At 43.6% G+C, this 22,249-nt stretch overlaps 1 protein-coding gene across 1 annotated transcript in view; it reads left to right on the top strand.

Moving 5' to 3' along the window:
• Positions 1 to 22,249, top strand: part of ITGA8 (integrin subunit alpha 8) — a 175,996-nt gene that overhangs the window by 67,661 nt on the left and 86,086 nt on the right. The window contains exons 14-17 of the mRNA XM_054020579.1: positions 2,362 to 2,407; positions 11,028 to 11,135; positions 20,483 to 20,538; positions 20,993 to 21,147. Of these exons, the coding sequence (XP_053876554.1) occupies positions 2,362 to 2,407; positions 11,028 to 11,135; positions 20,483 to 20,538; positions 20,993 to 21,147 (365 nt within the window). The remainder of the gene's footprint in view (positions 1 to 2,361; positions 2,408 to 11,027; positions 11,136 to 20,482; positions 20,539 to 20,992; positions 21,148 to 22,249) is intronic.

Genomic DNA, 22,249 nt, shown 5'->3' with positions numbered 1-22,249 from the left:
GCTTATTAGCACTGTAGTGTCTAGGAAGTGGATCTCTTGCGTGGACTGATCCAGGCTCAGGTTGATGGTGGGGTGGAAATTGTTGAAATCCTCGTGGAATTCCTCAAGGGCATCTTTCCCATCGGTCCAGATCAGAGGTCAGCAACCTACGGCATGCGTGCCAAACACGGCACGCGAGCCGATTTTGAGTGGCACGCTGCCTGCCCGGTGAGAGGAGGAGGAGGGGCGGAGAGGCTGGAAAGCACCACGCTGGGGGAAGAAGCGGGGGATGAGGGAAGCTTGACTGCGGCAGGACCAAGCTTCTGCCTCCTGCCTCCATAGGGGAGAGCGGTGAGGGGGGGGGTCCTGGCCCCCTGCCCCACTCAGCCCCTCCCCCCCTGCCCACCGCTCTCCCCTGCGGGGGCAGGAGGCAAAAGCTTGGTCCTGCAGCAGCCAAGCTTCCCTCCTCCCCCACTTCTTCCCACAGCATGGTGCATTCCTGCCCCTCCTCCTCCTCCCTCTCCCTCTCCCTGCCAGCAATGGCCCTTGCGAGGGGGAGGGGAAGTGGAGCAGAGCCAAGCGGCAGCGTGCTCGCTGCTCCATAGAGCAGGCAGAGAGAGGTAGGGACGGAGCCGGGGGAAGTAGGTGGAACAGGGCATATCCCTCCCAGCCCCCTGCCATGAGCCGCTCAGGGCAGGGGGCTGGGAGCACCCCACAAGCCGAGCACCCCAGCCCTCTGCCCTGACCTCCCCACAACACCCAGCCCTCTGCCCTGCACCCCCACACCCAGCCTTCTGCCCTGCACCTCCACACACACCCCAGCCCTCTGCCCTGACCTTGAGTCGCCCCCAACATCCAGCCTTCTGCCTTGTACTCCCCCACACCCTTAGCCCTCTGCCCTGCACCTCCACACACTCCCCAGCCCTCTGCCCTGAACCCCCCCCACACCCAGCCTTCTGCCCTGCACCTCCACACACCCCCAGCCCTCTGCCCTGACCTCGAGTCCCCCCAACACCCAGCCTTCTGCCCTGTACCCCCACACACCCCTAGCCCTCTGCCCTTACCCCTGAACTCCCCCACACCCCCAGCCTTCTGCCCTGCATCCCTGAATCCCCCCACACCCCTGACCTTCTGCCCTGAACCCCCGACTGCCCTCTATCCTGACCACTGAACCCCCCCCCCACACACACACCCAGCCTTCTGCCCTGCACCCTCTGCCCTGACCCTGAACCGCCCCCAGGTCTGGGGTCCTGGGTGCCAGCCCCTTGCCAGCCAGCATCCCAGCCACAGGCCCCGCTCAGCCCGCTGCAGGCCTAGGTGAACAGAACCCCAGGCTGGAAGCTGGCTGAGCAGGCTGGCGGCGTAAGATCAGCATTTTAATTTAATTTTAAATGAAGCTTCTTAAACATTTTGAAAACCTTGTTTACTTTACATACAACAATAGTTTAGTTATATAATATAGACTTATAGAGAGAGACCTTCTAAAAAATGTTAACGTATTATCGGCACGTAAAACCTTAAATTAAAGTGAATAAATGAAGACTCGGCACACCACTTCTGAAAGGTTGCCTACCCCTGGTCCAGATGATGAAGATGTCATCAATGTAGTGCAAGTAGAGTAGGGGCATTAAGGGACGAGAGCTGAGGAAGCGTTGTTCTAAGTCGGCCATAAAAATGTTGGCATACTGTGAGGCCATGCGGGTACCCATAGCAGTCCCACTGACTTGAAGGTATAAATTGTCCCCAAATCTGAAATAGTTGTGGGTGAGGACAAAGTCACAAAGTTCAGCCACCAGGTTCCTAGAGTGTGCCACTACTGGGTTTCTTAAAGGCACAGACCTCCTTTGCAAATTAAACAAATATATGGTTATAATTTAAACTATAAAATTTACTCTCTCTATAGATAGATATAAAAGTATGGTAATTCCTAAATTAACAAACATACAATTCAACTAATAAATCAGGATGGGATCAGAGGTCACCAGGAAAAAATGATTTAAACTACATTAATTTAAACTGATATGAGATTGTCCACACAAAAAGTTGCATCTGTTTGCCATTCATTCATGTGACAGACAGGTAATGGTTTGGAGTAAAATATGTGGATTTTTAAAGAAACAGTTGTTTCCCTTTCAAGACAAGATGGAGAGAGGTTGTGGCATGGATGACTCTGTGTTATATAGGCTGACAGTGAACTAATATGCTACCATGGCAAAAATGTGAAATGTTTTTCCTCACTATGTTCTTGTAGAATGACCTGGAAAGTATGAGTTAGCTCATTTGTTTTATGTTACTGTATTTTGAATATAAGTAAATTAGGCTGCAAAATTGTGCTGGAGGTTAGCTAGTAGTTCTTACAAAATTATTTTGTTTTTTTTCCAGATTTAATAGTAGGTGCATTTGGAGCTGGGAAAGTAGCTGTTTACAGGTATGTGGTAAATTTTATGGAAGTTTTGTTTTACAGCTCAAGCAGGAGATCCACAAGCACTGTACTGTATGTAAATAAATGATAGATTATAGTGTATTCTTAGCAGCAAATGCCATAGTGTTATAAGTCCCTCTTCTCACATTCTTACCATTCTCAGAAAAATTCTCCATTTTGGTTGAAAGTGCCTATCTCAGTCTCAGTCCACAAACAAGTGTTTTGATCAAATCCTTCTACCAACTTTAAGTTAGGCAAGGCAAGAAAAATGACACTGTTCCCATTTTAAAATTGTAACAATGCTTTTTTGAATGGAGCTGAGTCCCAAATAATTGAAAATGAAAGCTTTAAATGTTGTAGGTAAATAGTCCTTAATGAGGGAGAATTAAAAAAGCCATGTGACTGAAGAGTTACTTCCTACCATGGCCTAATGGCACCTACTAATAATTTTAGATTTTCATGTAGCCTTGTCCACTTAGTGACACTAGGGTGTGAACTACTTGACAAGCACAAGGACTGCTACTTTCAGACTGCTGGCAAGACCATTTCTATGAGGGAGAATGTATTGTTTTAATGAAACATATAACAAAATAGCTCCCTCTTTATAAACTTGCCTAAAATTCAAAGTCAGGAGTAAAATCACAGTGGCTAATGAATTACAGATCCCATAATTTTAGTCTCCAATGTTTTTGCTGCCTACTATAGTTTTCTGCAAATCCAAGTTTTTATTTAAAATAAATTACAGCTCTCAGAAACTTAAGACAAAATCTGCTGCTGTTCTGTTAATTGAGCTGTACAGAAAACTGTGCCCATCCAAACACTGAGCCGTCCTGAGCATAAATAGTGCAAACTGCCTGGCTCCTTGTAGCCTTCTGTTTTTCCCAACCCTACGCACCTGCAATGACAGGGCATGATCTTACCCTAAGGTTACAAATGTATGGACATGCAAAAGTTAAGAAATGAAAGGGTAACAAAAACTCATGTTGGTAGCATTAGCTCAGTTTGCACATTACAGCAATATATACAGTGGACTGATGGTCCATTTCCCTGAACCTCTTGGAGTCAGTGTATAAAGTATTACCATGCTGATCTGGTATTGTTTTGCAACCACTTTGTAGAGGAATAAATGACCGCACAAGATGCAGGGTAATGGAGAATCAGAATTAGTATTGTGACAAAGTTCCTCCTCTATCTTGGTGGGTACTGCGCCTATTGGTGGATTTTCTTGCCTCAGAGATTCACCATGTGGGTTGGGGAACAGCCCAGAGACCTTCCCCTCTGGAAGAACCCACAGTCCAGGTCAATTGGGAGGTTTGGGGGGAACCCGGGCCCGCCCTCTACTCCGGGTTCCAGCCCAGGGCCCTGTGGACTGCAGCTGTCTATAGTGCCTCCTGTAACAGCTGCATGACAGCTACAACTCCCTGGGCTACTTCCCCATGGCCTCCTCCAAACACCTTCCTTATTCTCACCACAGGACCTTCCTCCTGGTGTCTGATAATGCTTGTGCTCCTCAGTCCTCCTCAGCACACCCTCTCACTCTCAGCTCCTTGCGCCTCTTGCTCCCAGCTCCTCACACTCACACCACAAACTGAAGTGAGCTCCTTTTAAAACCCAGGTGCCCTGATTAGCCTGCCTTAATTGATTCTACCAGCTTCTTCTTAATTGGCTCCAGGTGTCCTAATTAGCCTGCCTGCCTTAACTGGTTCTAGCAGGTTCCTGATTACTCTAGTGCAGTCCCTGCTCTGGTCACTCAAGGAACAGAAAACTACTCATCCAGTGACCAGTATATTTGCCCTCTACCAGACTCCTGTACCCCACTGGGCTGGGTCTGTCACATATCTCTCCCCCCTGCTCAACACCAAGGGATTGGGCAGGTTGGGATGCCAGACAGTGCACACGTGACAAGCCATCGGCGTTGCCATGACGACTCCCTGCTCTGTGTTGCACATGGAACTGGAAAGGTTGGAGGGATAAGAACCATCTGGTCACCCTTGTGTTCTTCTCCTTGTTCTGCTGCATCCATTGAAGAGGGGCATGGTCGGTCACGAGGACAAATCTGCGCCCGAGCAGGTGGTAGCTCAATGTTTCCATGGCCCATTTTACAGCGAGGCATTCTCTCTCCACCACTGCATATTTTTGTTCCCTGGGAAGGAGTTTCCGACTGAGGTATAGAATTGGGTGTTCCTCCTCCCCGACCATCTGTGATAGAATGGCCCCCAACCCTACTTCCGATGCATCCGTCTGCAGGATAAACTCTTGGGTGAAATCAGTGGCTATCAGTATGGGCAAAAAGAAGAACAGGAGTACTTGTGGCACCTTAGAGACTAACAAATTTATTAGAGCATAAGCTTTCGTGGACTACAGCCCACTTCAGACTAACACGGCTGCTACTCTGAAACCTATCAGTACGGGGTTACTGCAGAGGGCAGTCCGTAGGTCTGTGAATGCTTCCTCTGCTGCATCAGACCATCTCACCAGATCAGGTCCATGGGCTTTCACTAGGTCTGTCAGGGGGCTTGCCCTTGTGGCAAAGTGGGGGATAAATCATCAGTAATACCCCACCACACCTAGGAATGCCCACACTTGTTTCTTGCGACTTGGTCAGGGCCAATTTTGGATGGCCTCTAAGTTGTTCACTTGGGGTTTTACCAGACCTTTTCCCACAATGTAGCCAAGATATTTGGCCTCTGTAAACCCTACAGCGCACTTGGCAGGGTTTGCTGTAAGGCCAGCTCGCCTGAAGGTATCGAGGACTGCCTCCACCTTCTCCAGGTGGGTTTCCCAGTCTGGGGTATGAATGACCACATTGTCCAAGTAAGCAGCAGCATAACTGTTATGCAGGCATAATAGCTTGTCCATGAAGCGCTGGAAGGTAGCTGGGGCCCCATGTAGTCCAAAAGGAAGGACAGTATATGGAAAAAAAAACCACTAGTATAGAGAACGCAGTCTCTTCCTTTGCATCTTCTGCAAGGGGAATCTGCCAGTACCCCTTTGTCAAGTCTAGGGTAGTCAAGTATCGGTCATTACCCAGACAGTGCACTAGCTCATCTATGCGAGGTATGGGGTACGTGTCGAACTGGGATACTTTGTTTAGTCGCCGGAAGTCATTGCAAAATCTTGTGGTGCCATCAGGTTTGGGCACCAGCACGATTGGGCTGGACCACTGACTGTGGGATTCTTCGATGATCCCCAACTCCAGCATTTTTTTTACTTCTGCTTTTATTTCCTCCCTTTTTGCCGCTGGCACCTGATAGGGGCTCATTGTTACTCTGGCCCCAGGGTTCGTGACGATGTGGTGATATGTCTCGGTTGTTCGACCCGGTTTTGTCGAGAACACATCTTGGTTCCAGAAGATCATCTCAGACACCTCATTCTTCTGGTCTGGTGTTAAATCGGGAGACACTCTCACCTGTTTGGAAGGCTTGTTTTCCTGGGTTAGGTCTTTTTGGACCATTGTGCATGCCTCTTGTGCATGCCAGGGTTTCAGAAGGTTAACGTGATAAATCTGTTCTTGTTTTCTGCGACCTGGCTGCCGCACCTTGTAGGTTACTTCCCTTACGGGTTCAGCCACCTCATAGGGCCCCTGCCATTGGGCCAGAAGCTTGCTTTCTGCCATGGGTACCAACACCATAACCCGATCCCCTGGTTGGAACTGTCGCACTTTTGCCTGGTGATTGTAATGGGTTCTCTGGGCCTCCTGGGCCTTCTCCAAATGTTCCCGTACAATAGGGGTAACCCGGGCTATCCGGTCTCACATCTGCATTACGTGCTCTATTATATTTCTTCCCTCATTGGGTTCCTCTTCCCAGATCTCTTTCGTGAGATCTAGTATGCCACGGGGGTGACGCCCGTATAATAATTCGAAGAGGGAAAACCCAGTTGAGGCCTGAGGTACCTCCCGGATAGCGAACATAAGGTAGGGTAGTAGGGTGTCCCAATCCTTCCCGTCCTGACTTACCACCTTCCTTATCATAGCCTTGAGGGTTCGGTTAAACCTTTCTACCAACCCATCAGTCTGCGGATGGTAGACCGAAGTTCTCAGGGTATGTATATGGAGCAGCGTACAGAGGTCCTTCATTAACTTTGACATAAATGGGGTTCCTTGGTTGGTTAATATCTCCTTCGGTAGCTCCATTCGGGCAAAGATCCCCACCAGCTCTTTGGCTGTAGTTTTAGAGACCGTGTTCCGCAGGGGGACAGCTTCTGGGTAGCGAGTAGCATAGTCCAAAACAACAAGTATATATTGGTGGCCCTGAGCCATCTTCTCCAGGGGTCCCACTAGGTCCATGGCTATTCACTCGAAGGGGACCTCTATGATGAGAAGGGGTACTAAAGGTGCCCTCAAGTGAGGATGAGGACTGTGCAGCTGACACTCCGGGCAGGAGGCACAGTACCTCCGCACTTCTTCATGTACTCCAGGCCAGAAGAACCGTCGTAGGACTTGTGCCAGGGTCTTCTCTACGCCCAAATTCCCCCCAAAAAGATGACTATAAGCAAGACTTAATACAACGTTCTGGTGTTTTTGAGGTACTAGGATCTGCTGTACCTTCAGCCCCTGTACTGGTGCAACCCGGTATAAGAGATCCTTCTTCATTATGAAGTAGGGTCCTGGTCCCTGGGTTTTCCCTTCCATGGGGACCCCATCTATTTCAGTCACCTCCTTCCTAATGTTGTCATACCTTGAGTCTTCTGCCTGGTCCCGTCCAAAATTTCCTCTCCCGGGGCTAATGTGCCCAAGATCTAGGGGCCCAATCTCTGTTGCCTCTACTGGTTCAGAAGCCTTAGGGTGGGGGTCAAACTCAGGTGCTTCTCCCTCCTGCGTGGCCTCCTTTTCAGCTGCACGGTCCGCCTACCTACAAGAGCGACCCTCTGGCTTTGGGTCAGTATTTGGGTTCCCAAGGCCTTAGCTGCCTTTCTTTCCCTTTTTATCTTTCTACCCTGTCTGGGAGTGGAGAACAAATCTGAGGATATTTCAGAGAAGATTGGGGGTTGACAGTCTGCTGTGGATGCCTCACCAATTTTAGGGTCCCCATCTTTCTCCAGTCCCCCTACTGGGAGTAAGTTTCCAAACCCTGGGAAGTCCCTCCCTATGAGCACCGGGTACGGGAGTTTAGGGACTACACCTGCTGCTACCTCAGTAGTGTTCCCTTGGATCTCGATTTTTACTGGGATAGTGGGGTAGTAACTAACTGTCCCATGGACACATGTTATCTCCATACATTTAGCCTGCAGCAGCTGACTACGCTTCACGAGCTTCCCTGAAATAAGCATGATAGCACTCCCCGAATCAACCAGTGCCGTGGTCCCTATCCCATTTAGTTTCACTGGTCTGGTATAAATATGTGGGGTTAGTGAGACCCCCGCAAGGTAGATTAGGGAGCATGGATCTGCCCAGTTCCCCAGGTTACACTGCATAGGCTCCTCAGCATTGGGACACTGTGCAGCTATGTGTCCCCACTCCCCGCAGGCATAACATCTGTATGGAGCCCTAGGCATTCCCCGGTCTCGTGGTTTGGGCAGTCTAACATCACGATCCTCTTCTCCCTCAGTGGTCCGACTCTTTGTGGCCTCTGATGGGCCTTCAGCCTCTCTCTTTTTCCACCTGTGACCTCCTGATGGCCCAATCACCCGAACTTTAGGGCTTGGTGCTGCTAGTTTAACCCGGGGTGCCTCTTCCTTAACCGGTCGGGTCAGCTACCTCGCTATCATTCGCCTCTCTACTAGGGCAACAACCTCGTCATAGGTGGAGGGTTCATTCTGGCTTACCCAGGCACGAAGGTCTGGTGGTAGTCCCCTCATGTATCAGTCGATGACCAGAACCGCTAGTATCTCTTCCGGACTCCGGGACTCTGTTTACAACCACTTTCGTGCGAGATGGATGAGGTCATACAATTGGGACCGCGGGGTTTTGTCTTCCTGGTACCTCCAACCGTGATACTGCTGGGCCCGCACTGCTGTTGTTACCCCAGATCTGGCCAGGATCTCTGCTTTCAGCTGGGGGTAGACTGCCGCAGCCTCTTCAGGCAGATCATGGTAGGCCTTCTGGGCCTCTCCACATAGGAATCGGGCAAGGATGCCAGACCACTGATCTCGAGGCCAGGCCTCCCGTAGGGCTGTCCTCTCAAAGGCCAGAAGGTATGCCTCTACATCATCCTCCTGTGTCATTTTCTGCAGCCAATGGCTGGCCCGTATGAGCCGCGTCCCATCATGGCCACAATTCAGCTCTGTAAGAGACTTTACCTGGTTTACCAGTTCCTGCAACATAGCTTGGTCTTGAGCAGCCTGGTCCATCAGCAGGTGATTAGTCTCTTGCTGCAACCGCCCTGCCTCCTGTTGGGCGGCTGCCTGGACACGGGTAGCCTTCTGCTGGGCCGCCGTAGCTTGTATCAGTGCCCGCACTACGTCATCCATTGTGGTGAAAAAAAATAAACCCTCTCCCTTTTGTTTGTTTGTTTTTTTGTTGTTTTCTTTTTTTCTTTAAATCACCCTCCTTCTTCCGCCGCTCTGTGCACCCCAAGATCCCACTACTGACACCAGTGTGACAAAGTTCCTCCTCTATCTTGGTGGGTACTGCGCTTATTGGCGGATTTTCTTGCCTCAGAGATTCACCATGTGGGTTGGGGAACAGCCCAGAGACCTTCCCCTCTGGAAGAACCCACAGTCCAGGTCAATTGGGAGGTTTGGGGGGAACCCGGGCCCGCCCTCTACTCCGGGTTCCAGCCCAGGGCCCTGTGGACTGCAGCTGTCTATGGTGCCTCCTGTAACAGCTGCATGACAGCTACAACTCCCTGGGCTACTTCCCCATGGCCTCCTCCAAACACCTTCCTTATTCTCACTACAGGACCTTCCTCCTGGTGTCTGATAACGCTTCTGCTCCTCAGTCCTCCTACAGCACTCACTCTCAGCTCCTTGCACCTCTTGCTCCCAGCTCCTCACACTCGCACCACAAACTGAAGTGAGCTCCTTTTAAAACCTAGGTGCCCTGCTTAGTCTGCCTTAATTGATTCTAGCAGTTTCTTCTTACTTGGCTCCAGGTGTCCTAATTAGCCTGTCTGCCTTAACTGGTTCTAGCAGGTTCCTGATTACTCTAGTGCAGCCCCTGCTCTGGTCACTCAGGGAACAGAAAACTACTCATCCATTGACCAGTATATTTGCCCTCTACCAGACTCCTGTATCCCACTGGTCTGGGTCTGTCACAGTATGTATAGATCTACATTTCATTTTGCAATCCAAAAGGGGATTTGTGCCATTTGGCAAGTTAATATTATGAGCACCTCATCTTTTTTTCATTTCCTGACTTTTGTGTTTTAATGTGAAATTGGTGTTGTTGGGCAAACATAGCTATTTGCATTTCATAATACAAACTGAAGTTTGAGAAATTGTTTTCACTGCTGTACAAAAATGCAAGAAATCCTTTCATTTTTGAGGCCCCAACTGATGTTACAATGAAAAATTAACACTACAACACCAATTGTAGATTAAAACTTCAAGGGTTCTGATTTATTTTTATCAGACTCCTGTAAGTTAATGTCTAATAAAATCATACTCTGTGCACATGTAATTTAGAACTTTCTCTGTTTCCAACCCTGTTATAAACTATTCTAAATTACCAGGTAGCTAATTAATCACCAGCCATTACTCACAGATACACCCTGTACATTTGTCGTCACAGCAGCCATATATATCCATCTTCAGCTGCTTCTTCTGTTAACGTTATTCCTGGCTTCCAAAGTCAAATGGCTCAAGATCTGTCAGTTAGGTTGCAGCCTATGGCTGATTTAAGATATTTCCTAAGAACTTCTGTTTTAGCCAAATCACATCCCCTTTTCAGAGAGAATCACACACAATTACAGAGACAGCAAATCTGAAGATGTCCTTTTTTTGAATCATGGCAGAAAGATGATAGGGTTGTAAAACAACTACTAAAAGGCTGCTGTCAGCTGTACAAATGTGTAGCCTAGTCCAGGTTTCAGAGCCTTCAGGGTAGAATTTGACCCTGTGTGACCATTTTGACATAGCTGGAGGGGGGACAGTGCTTGCTTAATGGATCTCGTTGTACATATCTGTCCTTTGCACAATTATGCATCTGTGTCTATGTCTACTGTAAATTCAAGTTCCTGTTTGTTGTATCCACCAGGCAAAGTATTAACAAACTTCAACAGAACTTTATTTACAGTGGAAGTCTCTTTTACAAGCTGTAGCTGCACACTCTGTAACTCTCCCAGCCTTCTCAACTCCTCCCCCTCCTTCCTGTTTCCTGTCCTTTCAGACTCCCATCAGCCAGTGCTCCCAGTTCTAATAATCACATGCAGCATCTAAACACCACACTGTTTTAGTGATTTGTCCTGGTAGCTTGTAATTTTTGTTAAGAATTATCAAAATGACCAAATCTGTGGAAAAAGAGAGGTTATGCTTTCTGCCAAACAGAATCTTCATTTCTTCAGGAAAGTGAACAGCAACAACGAAACTCCCATCCACCTGAGGGGCCATATTTACAGCTGCCTTTAAGATAATTGTATTATTAAAAGGTTAAATGTTCCCTCTGCAGTCATGGACCTCCCTTAATTTGCATAGCGACTTATTCCTGCTGCATGTATTGACCTTTGTTTCTCTCCCCGACATGTAGAGCAAGGCCTGTTGTGACAGTGGATGCTCAGCTCATGCTGCACCCAATGACTGTAAATCCAGACAATAAAACTTGTCAGCTTCCTGGCTCTATGATTATGGTGGCCTGGTAAGTCAGCGATAAGACAAGAAATCTTTCTCTTCTTGCTCCAGACATCTTTCTAGTGTTTGTGCAGGTGCTCAGATGCTGCAGTAATGAGTGCGGTTTTAGAACCCAGCCAACATAGAGTAGAATCAAATTATTTTCCTTGCTTCATAAACATTTGAAATGTAGTAGCCAAGAGCCCAATCCTGTGAGGTGCTGAGCACCATCATATCCCATGGCAGTTGAGGATGCTCAGCATCTCACAGGATCATGCTCTAAATTCAAATGCAGTGTCTGAGAGGGTGGAACATAGACCAGGTTGGATGCAAAAGATCCTATTACAAAAGTGAATCCATTTCCCTGTTTGGTAAGGACGCAGTTGTCTATTGAGGATGTATAAGATATTACATTGATGCTACATCCCTGGTACTCTATTGACTTAATGTGCTGCCATTTTGGTTCACCTCATATTTTGTATGAGGAAGGAGAATGCTCATCCACCTGAGGAAGGGACGGAATGCCTTGTTTTGCACTCCTATAACGAGTGCCATAGGAAGTTGTATCCAGCTCTTCTTGGCCAGTTGAAGTCTTGCTTTCACGCAGTCTTTCAAGGTAGCATAGTGTAGTAAAAGGAAATGAAACAGAAGAAAGAGAGGAAGCTCGCAAAAAAGGCTTATTTATTCAACCCAAACAGTGAATATTTAAAGACTGGCATTATTCCATGTTAGCATTTTAGAAACATTCGCCATCAATGTGGGAGATGTATTCTTCCTTCATTGTTCACATGTGTCATGTTCTTCATTTATTCATTATAAGGTGAATAATACCCCAAACACAAAGAAACACAGCACACTTTTGTTATAAACATTGAGCTATAGAATATATATTCTTTTAAAAAAATAGATTTTTTGAAAAGGTTCACCATTTATTAATATATGTTTCTTCATTGTCTTAAGAGCAGTAAGATAAAGTAACCTCCTACCAGCAGATGGAGACAGACAACTAGAGCTGGTTGGAAATTTTCTGCCAGAACATTCTTCTGTCAGAAATTCCTGATTTGTTTAAAGTAAAAAATTTTGAAGAAATGCTGCCTTTCATAAAAATTCATTTAGAAAGAAAATTGGCTAAAAGACATTTCAAAAAGTGTTGACCTTTTCGGAATGTAACATTTCAATTTGCCATTTTGAAATTATATATAATAACAAAATTGGAATAATACATTTCAACTAGCCAAAATTAGTTATTTATGTATTTATTCATTTTTGAATTTCTGTCTGTGAGAAATTTCTAAGTTTTTTGTTTTCATTCTGGAACAGAAGAAATTTTGAAACTGTGAAACTCCCCCAAAATAAAAATCTGGTTCCTGCACAGCTCTTCAGGAAACATTAAAATATTTCTGTCATGGGTCACATTCCAAATGCAATATATTATTGGGAGAAGAGAATGTACTATGTGGATAAAGTTATTCCTTTAATACTTATTCTTTGTACTGGAATAATCTGAAAGGTGTTTTTGGTTTATATCTACAAGAGTTTTACACATAATTCAAGTGTCTTAGTAGAAGGATGATTACATTTCTGGCTATTATATTATAATCTACAGTTCCCTAAAGGTTCAGCTCCTACTATACAAAGTAAATTAATTCAGTCTCCCAAAATGATTGAAGAGCAGATGTTGATTTTCCATGCTGTAATTTTTCTCTCTCGTTGATATAACCTTGTATTGTACATATGAAAACAATTAGTAGAGAAACTCCAACAGGCAAATAATTCCTCCATCCCATGGGATAGATTTCTGTATCTCTTAGCCAGCTGTGCAACTTGTGTGAAATGCCTGTTGACTGACATTTCAAAATTAGAAGAATGAAAGGAAACCATCCTACCAGAAAAGTTTCAGGAAGTCTAAGAAGATTTGGATTACTGTATGCTTTCCAGTATTAGGAAAATATTGTTTTAGCCATCATCTAAGATTATAAAACTAAAGCATAGGGCAAAATGCCATAAACACATACAATTTATATTTTTTACTCTCTGCAAAATTCTGTGGGCTTTATCCTGATCTTTTAGACTTATGCATGTACAATTTTACTAGCATGGTATCTGTGTTCCTTAGTTAGAACAGCATCTACTAAAGCTGAGAAAAACATTCCTAACAAAATTCTCTTCATTCAAAAATTGAGTTAAGAAAATCATCACAAATTTGCCACAACTTTCTGAAATTCAAAACTGTTCAGCCAATGTCCCATGAAAGCATTTCACTATCTAGATGTTTGTAAAAAAAATCAAAAAGCCAGTTCCTATAATTAAAAAAAAACAAACACTTTTGAATTTTTGAAAGGCTGTTGGAATAGTAGTCCCCAAACTATATAGTACATTGAACACAAGACTGGGAGCCAGGGAGACTTGTGTTCTGTTCTTACCTCTGCCTCTTCTATTGCACTTATCACCATAGGCGCAGGAACTAGGAGTGCGGGGGGTGCTGCAGCATTCCTGGGCTCTGCTACCACCCCACATGTGTGGGGTCCCGGCTGCCGTCCCGTGCCTGGGGCTTTGCTCCCGGCCTCAGCTCTGGGAGGGTAGGGTGGACAGGGGAAAGGAGGCTGGCTTTTAGCACCCCCACTATTAAAAATGTTCCAGTGCCACTGCTTATCACAATGATATCTGAGCACCTATTGGCCTGACTGCTGTTTTACACTTTAATCACACTTTACAAATGGTGTTTAGTTTGGCCTCACAACGTTTGTATGAAGTAGGCAAATAGTACTATTCCCATTTTAGCGATGAGGGAACTGAAGTTCAGAGAAGTTAACTGACTTGCCTAAGGCTTTACAGCAAAAAGGTATCAAAATCAGGGTTAGAACTCATGGCCTAAATTTGTAACTTTTTATTTGAATATCTCCATTTCTGGGGGACTAATCTGAGGCATTTTGGAGAATCTAATTTTCAGAAGTGTTGACTATCCACTCTCTGTAAATCTATCAAACTATGGTAATCCCTCACACAAGCATTTTACCGTTTCTAAGCCTCCACTTCCCACTCTGTAAAATGGGGTGATGTTCTTTGCCAAAGAAAAAATTGCAACATTGTAATTCAAATTTATCATCTAATCCACTGTTGAAATGGTTTGTTGAAAATTTTCAGTAAACCAGGTTTTCAGTAAATGAAAAATGTCTATAAAACTTTTAATAAAAAATAAATAAATAATAGTGACAATTTTTGGAGGAAAAAAACAAAGAGTGGGTCAGTTTTGAACCTTGCAAAATGGAAACAACTCTGACATTTTTCAGGGGAGTTGTTTTGGGGGAGAGGGAGTTAATAATCTTTGATCATTTCTAGTGCTAAGTACTTGCTACTCTCAACAGTTCAAATGATATGATCAGTATCCCAGAAAATATGGATTTAGGCATTTGAAAACTTTGGTTGGAGTGACTTGAATACAGATTTCTGTGGATTAGGCATGGGGTAATGATTTTTACCATGGCAACCTGAAAGTATAAACACTGGAGCTTCTAAAGGCAACTTAAAATGACGAATTTGAGGAGTTACATTTTTCACACAGAAATAGCTGACTCTCATGTGTTTGAGTGAATGGTTCACCAAAATAGAGGGGTATCTGCCTCTGCTGCTCAGCTGTAGATGTTTGTGGAGTAGCTGGCAAGGATTCATATGTGAACAGAATAGGAGTCGATAGTATCAGATCTTTAACCACCTTTCCCTTTGTGTTGAATGAATTATCAATAATAGTAAATAAGTAGTATTAAGAACTGACAATCATTTCTGTTTATCATATTGATATGTCCCCAATCAAATTCTTTATGCATTACATATCTCCACATCGACAAACCAAAATCAATTTTTTCTATTCAAACTTCAGTTCAGGAGAGATGGATGAAAATTGGAATTTCCCTTCCAGGGAAAAGTCTGATATCTTGAGACAAAAAAAATGTTCCAGATTGGGGGGAAAAAAACACAATTTCAAAAATGTCCATAAAACAAAAATTCTAAAAAAGTTCAAGTCAGGACCACTGAGTCATTTTGTTCTGACTTTTATATGATCTATACCCTCATAATCATGATCTAGTCCATGCATTTTACTTCGGCTAAGATACTAAGATACTAAGAATACAACAGTTTAGAATGATACTGAAATGCTAATTAAAGGTTAGGAACATTTTGTAGATTAATCAAAGACCCTATTCTGTTGTCAAGAATCAGAGGGGTAGCCATGTTAGTCTGAATCTGTAAAAAGCAACAGAGGGTCCTGTGGCACCTTTAAGACTAACAGAAGTATTGGGAGCATAAGCTTTCATGGGTAAGAACCTCACTTCTTCAGATGCAACCCTCTGTTGCTATTCTGTTGTCGTAAACACAGCAAATTATAATGCATTTCATATGATAGATCAGTTGCTCAGCTCTTAAGTAAAAGCAAGGCTCATTCTTCCCTTCCATAGAAAACAGAGCTAAGAGGGAAACATTTATATGAAAGACTTGAACTTTTGCTGTTCTGCCAATACACTGCATCCTCCCCTCTGAGAGGCAAGGCTGGCAAGACAATGGTGTAGGCACAGGTTGAGTCCTCCAACACCCATATTGAGCAGAAGAAATGTAGTTTAATCAAAATCAACATGTTTGGTGGGAACTTTATTGTTTTATTTAAATAATTTTGATTCATTTTGTTTTGCCTTTAGAGTCTTACAATATTAAATGTAATATATTACAACAAATGTATTTACAATATATGTAATATATACATATATTTAAGTGAATATTTAATAGACTATAAGTCCACATGAATCTAAATGAAAGTTAAAACATTTTAATACTATCACAATAGAACAAGAAAGTCAAACTATTTCTTTTGATCTTTTCCCAAGGAAAATTTTGTCAAAATTGACACATTCCTACAAAACATGTCTATTTCAATGAAATTCCATCTCTCAGCAGAAAACTATTCCGTCAAAAAAATTTCTACAGTCCAGCCTTTCCACACTGTGGAATGTGTAACCTACATCACACCTTGCTTTTGACAGACCAAGCTTTGAGTCTCCAGGCTCCATAAGGTGGTGATTTGTGACTTTATACATCACTCCTCTGGGATGGATAACAGCGAGGCATTAATTGAGTCACAAGGCAAAACCAATGTATTTTAAATAGTATTTACAGATATTCACAAAGTCAAATATTCAGCTGCCACAAAAGACATACAAAGATTCACTAGCTTCACTAGCTATATATACAAAGATTCACTAGTTTTTGTTTGCGCCTAAATTCAAGGCAGAAAACTTATAATAAGATAATTAGAGAGATGCAACTGCATATATCATATCTTGTGATCACTTTTTAAATTTCTGTAATATTTAGTTGTGTTAGAATTAAAATACACTGGTGTGGGTTTTTTACATCAGATTGAAGGGTATAGATTTATTTCAAGCAAACTGTTCTGTTGTCTTAAGGTTTGGAGGAAAAACCTTGTTGTCTGTTCAATCATGGGCTTCATTTTATAGCCGCCAGTATAGCTCTCCTGGTGGTAGCAATGATAGACACTATAGGGCAGACAAGACTCTGGTGTTCTTACCTCCAGGTCATCCAAGACTGATTATACAGACAAGGCCATACAGCCAAAGGACAAAGATGCCATTTCCCAGTTGTTTCCTATCTACAGCAGTTCTCTTCCTTTAATTGTTCAAAATTGTCCTGCTTGTTGAGTAATCACCATACCAACTTGCCTTTGTAAGAAGTTTGAAAGTTGAACTTGTTCTATTTTTCCACAGAGCTATAAATCAACTTTCCAGATTTCAGAAACCCTTCTGACTCCAGTCTTGCTTAATTGCTCTAACTCTCTTGGCCTTACTTATTATAAAATCTATTATTTTTAGCTTTTCCCACTTCTTACAAGCATAGAGTGCCTCATAGTACAAACAAGCCCATTTAAACATCACAAGATCTCCCTTAAACTTGACGCTACTTTCAAAATAGTTAACTTAACGCCAATCTCATGATGTTTATGACTAAACTGTGTGGTCTCTTTAGATATTCCCAGTGTCGAATTTTGTGCAATTTATGATTTCACAGTTGTGTCTGTGCTGTGCACCAGGATGGCACAAGGGACACAAGTTGGATCATCCTGTTTCTAAAGCACAGCTCACTAGCACTTGAGCTAAAGGAGCTCACATTAGCTGTGCTATCATTTCAAGGGCCTATGATGTGCAGTTCCAATTCCATCCAGAAGTGGGCAGCAGTACATATGCAGAGTACCCAGTCTTCACACTAGCATGCAAAGTAAATACTAATGTAGTTTAAATTAATGATCCAAAATATCACTTGGATTTGACAAGATACTAAAAGACAAATCCCCCACTGGTGTAAAACCTCATAGCGCCATTGAAATCAATGGAACTGTGAGGATTCCCAACAGCAGAGGATCTGATCCTAAGAGATGAGTTTTTCATTCTCTTGATTTTTACACTGTATAATTAAATATAGTAAATTCCACTTAGAGTTTGTATTCTCAAGCTCTGCTGTGTCACCCATACCCTGTATACATACTGCTAAGTGCCCCTTTCAGAAGGGTAGAGCGCCATTTTCATGTATAGCCATAGTCATGTCTCTGCTCACAGAGTGTGAAGGTGAGCACATGGACCCCAACTGCAGTTGTAGGGGAGGGACGGATGGGGTGTGCATAAGGCAAAGGCAGTTATGCTGCTATATCCCTGGCTGTGTAGCCACTAGATCTGGTCAAACATTTTCCTCCAAGTTTCATTGATTATAAATGACTTTTGGGAGCAAAATGATAATTTTCTTGAAAAATGATCATCATTTGAAATTTTCTGTTTTTTTTCAACAAAATTATTCTAAATGAAAATTTTCACTTGGGAGGAATAGAGAGACCAGGGGGGAAAAGAAAACAAAACTGACAAAATTCTCATTTAGAATAGTTTGAATTTGGTTTGTTTCATCAGAAACAGCTGCAAAAAATTTCAAACGAAACAGAAATTTTTCATTTTGTTTCAAAATTTTAATGGATAATAACTCGTGTTTTCAACCAACCCTAGTAGCCACATCTTTTGCCTACTGCATCAGTGTGTGGGGGGTACAATCCATCTGACCCAGGGAGCAGGACCAAGGCGGAAGAGTTTGGGGGACAGACTCTAAACAGGGCATATTCTCTTCTCAGAGAGGCAGTACTTTACCCTATAAAACGTATAAAGACTATTGCTGCTTAGGGTTGCCAGGCATCCGGTTTTCAACCAGAATGTCCGGTCGAAAAGGGACCATGGCAGCTCCAATCAGCACCGCTGACCGGGCTGTTAAAAAGTCCAGTTGGTGTCACAGTGGGGCTAAGGCAGGCTCTTTGACTGCCCTGGATCCACGCAGCTCCCGGAAACAGCCAGCATGTCCATGGGGTCCCTGGGTGCAGGGGAGATTAGGGAAGCTCCACGGGCTGTCCCCGCCCCAAGCACTGGCTCCGCCGCTCCCATTGGCCAGGAACAGCAGCCAATGGGAGCTGCGGGGGTGGTGTCTGCGGGCGCGGGTAGTGCACAGAGCCATCTGGCTGCCCCGGTGCCTAGGAAATGGACGTGCCTAGGAGCTGGACATGCCGGCAGCGCTTCCGGGAGCCGCAGAGAACCAGGGCAGTCAGAGAGCCTGCCTTAGCCCCGCTATGCTGCCAACCGGAAGCTGCCTGAGATAAGTGCCACCTGGCTGGAGCCAGAACCTGCACCCCATCCCCCTGCCCCAGGTCAAACCCCGTACTGCATCCTAATTTCCTCCCAGAGCCTGCACCCCCTACTGCACCCCAACCCCCAACCCAGCCCTGAGTCCCATCCTGCACCCTAATTCTCTCCCAGAGCCCACACCCCAACTCCTTAGCCCTGAGCCCCCTCCTGGAACCCGCACCCTCTCCTGCACCCCAACCCCCTGCCCCAGCCCTGAGTCCACTCCCACATTCCAAACCCCTTGACCCCAGCCTGGAGCCCCCTCCTGCACCCAAACCTCTCATCCAGAGCCCACACCCCCAGCCAGAGCCCTCACCCCTCCTGTACCCCAACCCCCTGCCCCAGCCCAGTGAAAGTGAGTGAGGGTAGGGGACAGCGAGTAACAGAGGGAGGGGGGATGGAGTGGGTAGGAGCCGGGCCTCAGAGAAATTCTAGGGCATGTATTTTCCTTAATAAATCCATTATTTTTATCTAATCAACATATGTAAAGGTGAAACCATAAAATTTATTACTGGTTGTGGAAAGGTTTCATTTTACAAAGAGATGTTTTATTACACAATACAAAATATAAATGTTTAATGAAATTACATTCAAAAGCTTTCACAAATAACCACTGATGATCTTTTAAACCATTATAACAAGGTTAATGCTATTAGAAAGGCTTGACTTCCTGCTAATAGACACCACTGGAAACCCATCTTTAGTAACATGCTCTTGATGTCTAGTACTTGACACTACATACTAAAGTCCCAATTCTGCAAAACCATACTCCCACACGTAGTCCCATAGTTAGTCATGGGAATACTCATTTGAATAAGGGTTGCAGGGTGGGATATTAAAACTTGAAAATCTCCCTAGTTACTATGATTCTATTAGTGATTTGCTAAAATAAAGTGCTGTCAGTCTCTATAGTTAGAGAAGGTCTTCTCTCTTAATTTTTCAGTATTAGTCAGGATCAGTGACATGACATGTAGAGAAAAGAAAGTGGTCAATTTTAAATATATAATTTAGGTGGCTATGTGCTGAAGTTTGTGCAGTATAATTATCTTTAATGACATGGATGTTGCTGGCCATTATGTTGAGAACAGCGTTTGCCATGGTATTTGAAAAACACACACCAGAAATAAAGCTATTAGCATACAGCTTCAATGCATTTATGTAATAAATAACAAACACTGAAAAATTAATTTCTCTGACCTTTTACTTTTAGGGCTTGATCTTATAGGCAACTCCAGCAAAGTTTTAAATTGAAATGGAAAACTCTCTGGCCTGATCTCTAATTCCTTGTGCACTAAAAAAGTTCTGTTTAAGTATTTCCATGAATTCCTGGCCCACTGAAGTACATTGGAGTTTTAGTCATTGATTTTGGTGGAATCAGGATTTCATCCTTTGGGGTTTGGGGTGTGCAAGGAATACAGGATTGTGAGCTGGGTACATGCACAGATAGTTTTTTTAATTCCATCATAAGAAACTAAAAAAGGACTGTGTGTAGCTGCTTGATACAGAGCTAGTGAGACAGATTGCTGAATTGGTTCAGGACAGTGAACTCTCTGTAACAACTTTTGAGAAGGGGGAAAGGCGGACTGAGAAATAGTGGAATCAGTGACTCAGTACAAAGCTCTATCTGTTAATTATTTTTCTTTGTTGCTTTTTACAGTTTTACTGTAAGAGTCTGTGTGGCTTTTGAAGGTCAAAGTATTTCAGATAAGATAGGTAAGAAAGTTTTATATATCTATGAATTTATTTATGGCTCATTGATTTGAGTTGGATATTTTGACTGCATTCAAAGAATACAGCATTGGGTCCTTTATAAGTTAAGAAAATACTGCCTGTTTTTGTTTTGTTTATTTAAACTGAGCAAGGTTTACCAATTGCCAAAATAAAAGCAAGAACTTGACTATTTTGTAATGCTTTTAAAAGAAAGAATCTTAGGAAATAGAAATTGTGTACAGTGCATGTTGACTGTGAAAATAAATTTACAAAGATTAATTCAAATTATACATATTCTGTACTTTGGATCAATGTCTAGTGTGCTGTAATCTAGCAACCCATTTTGAAATGTAGACTTTGATTTTTACTGGAAAGAGTTTGTTATTGACATTAGCTATAATTTTGTTCACCATTTTTTCTTTCCATGTTAAATGTTTAATTTACTTACATTCTCTAGCACTACAAGCTGAATTGCAATTAGATTCATTGAAACAGAAAGGAGCTGTTAAAAGGACCCTCTTCTTTGATTACCATCAATCGCATCATTTCTTCCCCATTGTGATAGAAAGACAGAAACAGCTCCATTGCCGGGACTTTGTTGTTTATCTCCGAGTAAGTTGTTAAACATATTCTTGGCTGTCATCTCACAGTTTTAGTATTATGGGAGGAATAAAATATAAGAACGTAAGAACATAAGAATGGCCATACCAGGTCAGACCAAAGGTCCATCTAGTCCAATATCCTGTCTACCAACAGTGGCCAATGCCAGGTGCCCCAGAGGGAGTGGACCTAACACGCAATGATCAAGTGATCTCTATCCTGCCATCCATCTCCATCCTCTGACAAACAGAGGCTAGGGACACCATTCCTTACCCATCCTGGCTAATAGCCATTAATGGACTTAACCACCATGAATTTATCCAGTTCTCTTTTAAACGCTGTTATAGTCCTCTCTCTCGCTCTCTCTCTCTCTCTATAGGAAAATGCCAGTCATGTTATTAATCTCAGAAATACAAATGATCAAAAAGTAAAGAGCACTTATCATGAACATTCTATAATCACAAAATTAAATGTGAGAAAGACCTATTAGGTCACCTTGTCCATTCCTTAGTCAATGAGATACACCTCTACCCCAATAGAACGCTGTCCTCAGGAGCCAAAAAATCTTACCGCATTATGGGTGAAACCGCGTTATATCAAACTTGCTTTGATCCGCCGGAGCGTGCAGTCCGCCTCCCCCCCCCCCCCCCGGAGAGCTGCTTTACCGCGTTATATCTGAATTTGTGTTATATCGGGTCGCGTTATATTGGGGTAGAGGTGTAGTTTCATACAAATCTTTTGTCCAGTTGAGTTCAAGGAATGGGGCTTCCTGTGGGAGAGTAGTCCTCAGCCACATATGTTTTAATGTCAGGAAGTTTTCCCTGCAATTCTGCCTAAGTTTTCCCCTATCCTAAAGCATGCATATACTGTGTAAATCACTTATTCTATCTAGGGTAAGATAACTGCATTAAAATATTAAATTTAATGATCATTCACTTTTCAATATCTATTTCAAAGGGACTCCATCAAGCAGTTTAGGGCTAATATTTAGGTTTTGTCAAATAAATATAATTAGATCTTGTAATTTTAATAGAAATATTTTCAGGAAGCAACAAACAAAGTTATTTGGATGTAAACAGTGGCACAGCACACACTGATGATGTTCTAGTGCATG

The sequence above is a fragment of the Malaclemys terrapin genome, chromosome 2, assembly GCF_027887155.1.
Source record: "Malaclemys terrapin pileata isolate rMalTer1 chromosome 2, rMalTer1.hap1, whole genome shotgun sequence".
In the NCBI taxonomy this organism is placed as follows: Eukaryota; Metazoa; Chordata; order Testudines; family Emydidae; genus Malaclemys; species Malaclemys terrapin.
This window is presented reverse-complemented; position numbering and strand designations above follow the sequence as displayed.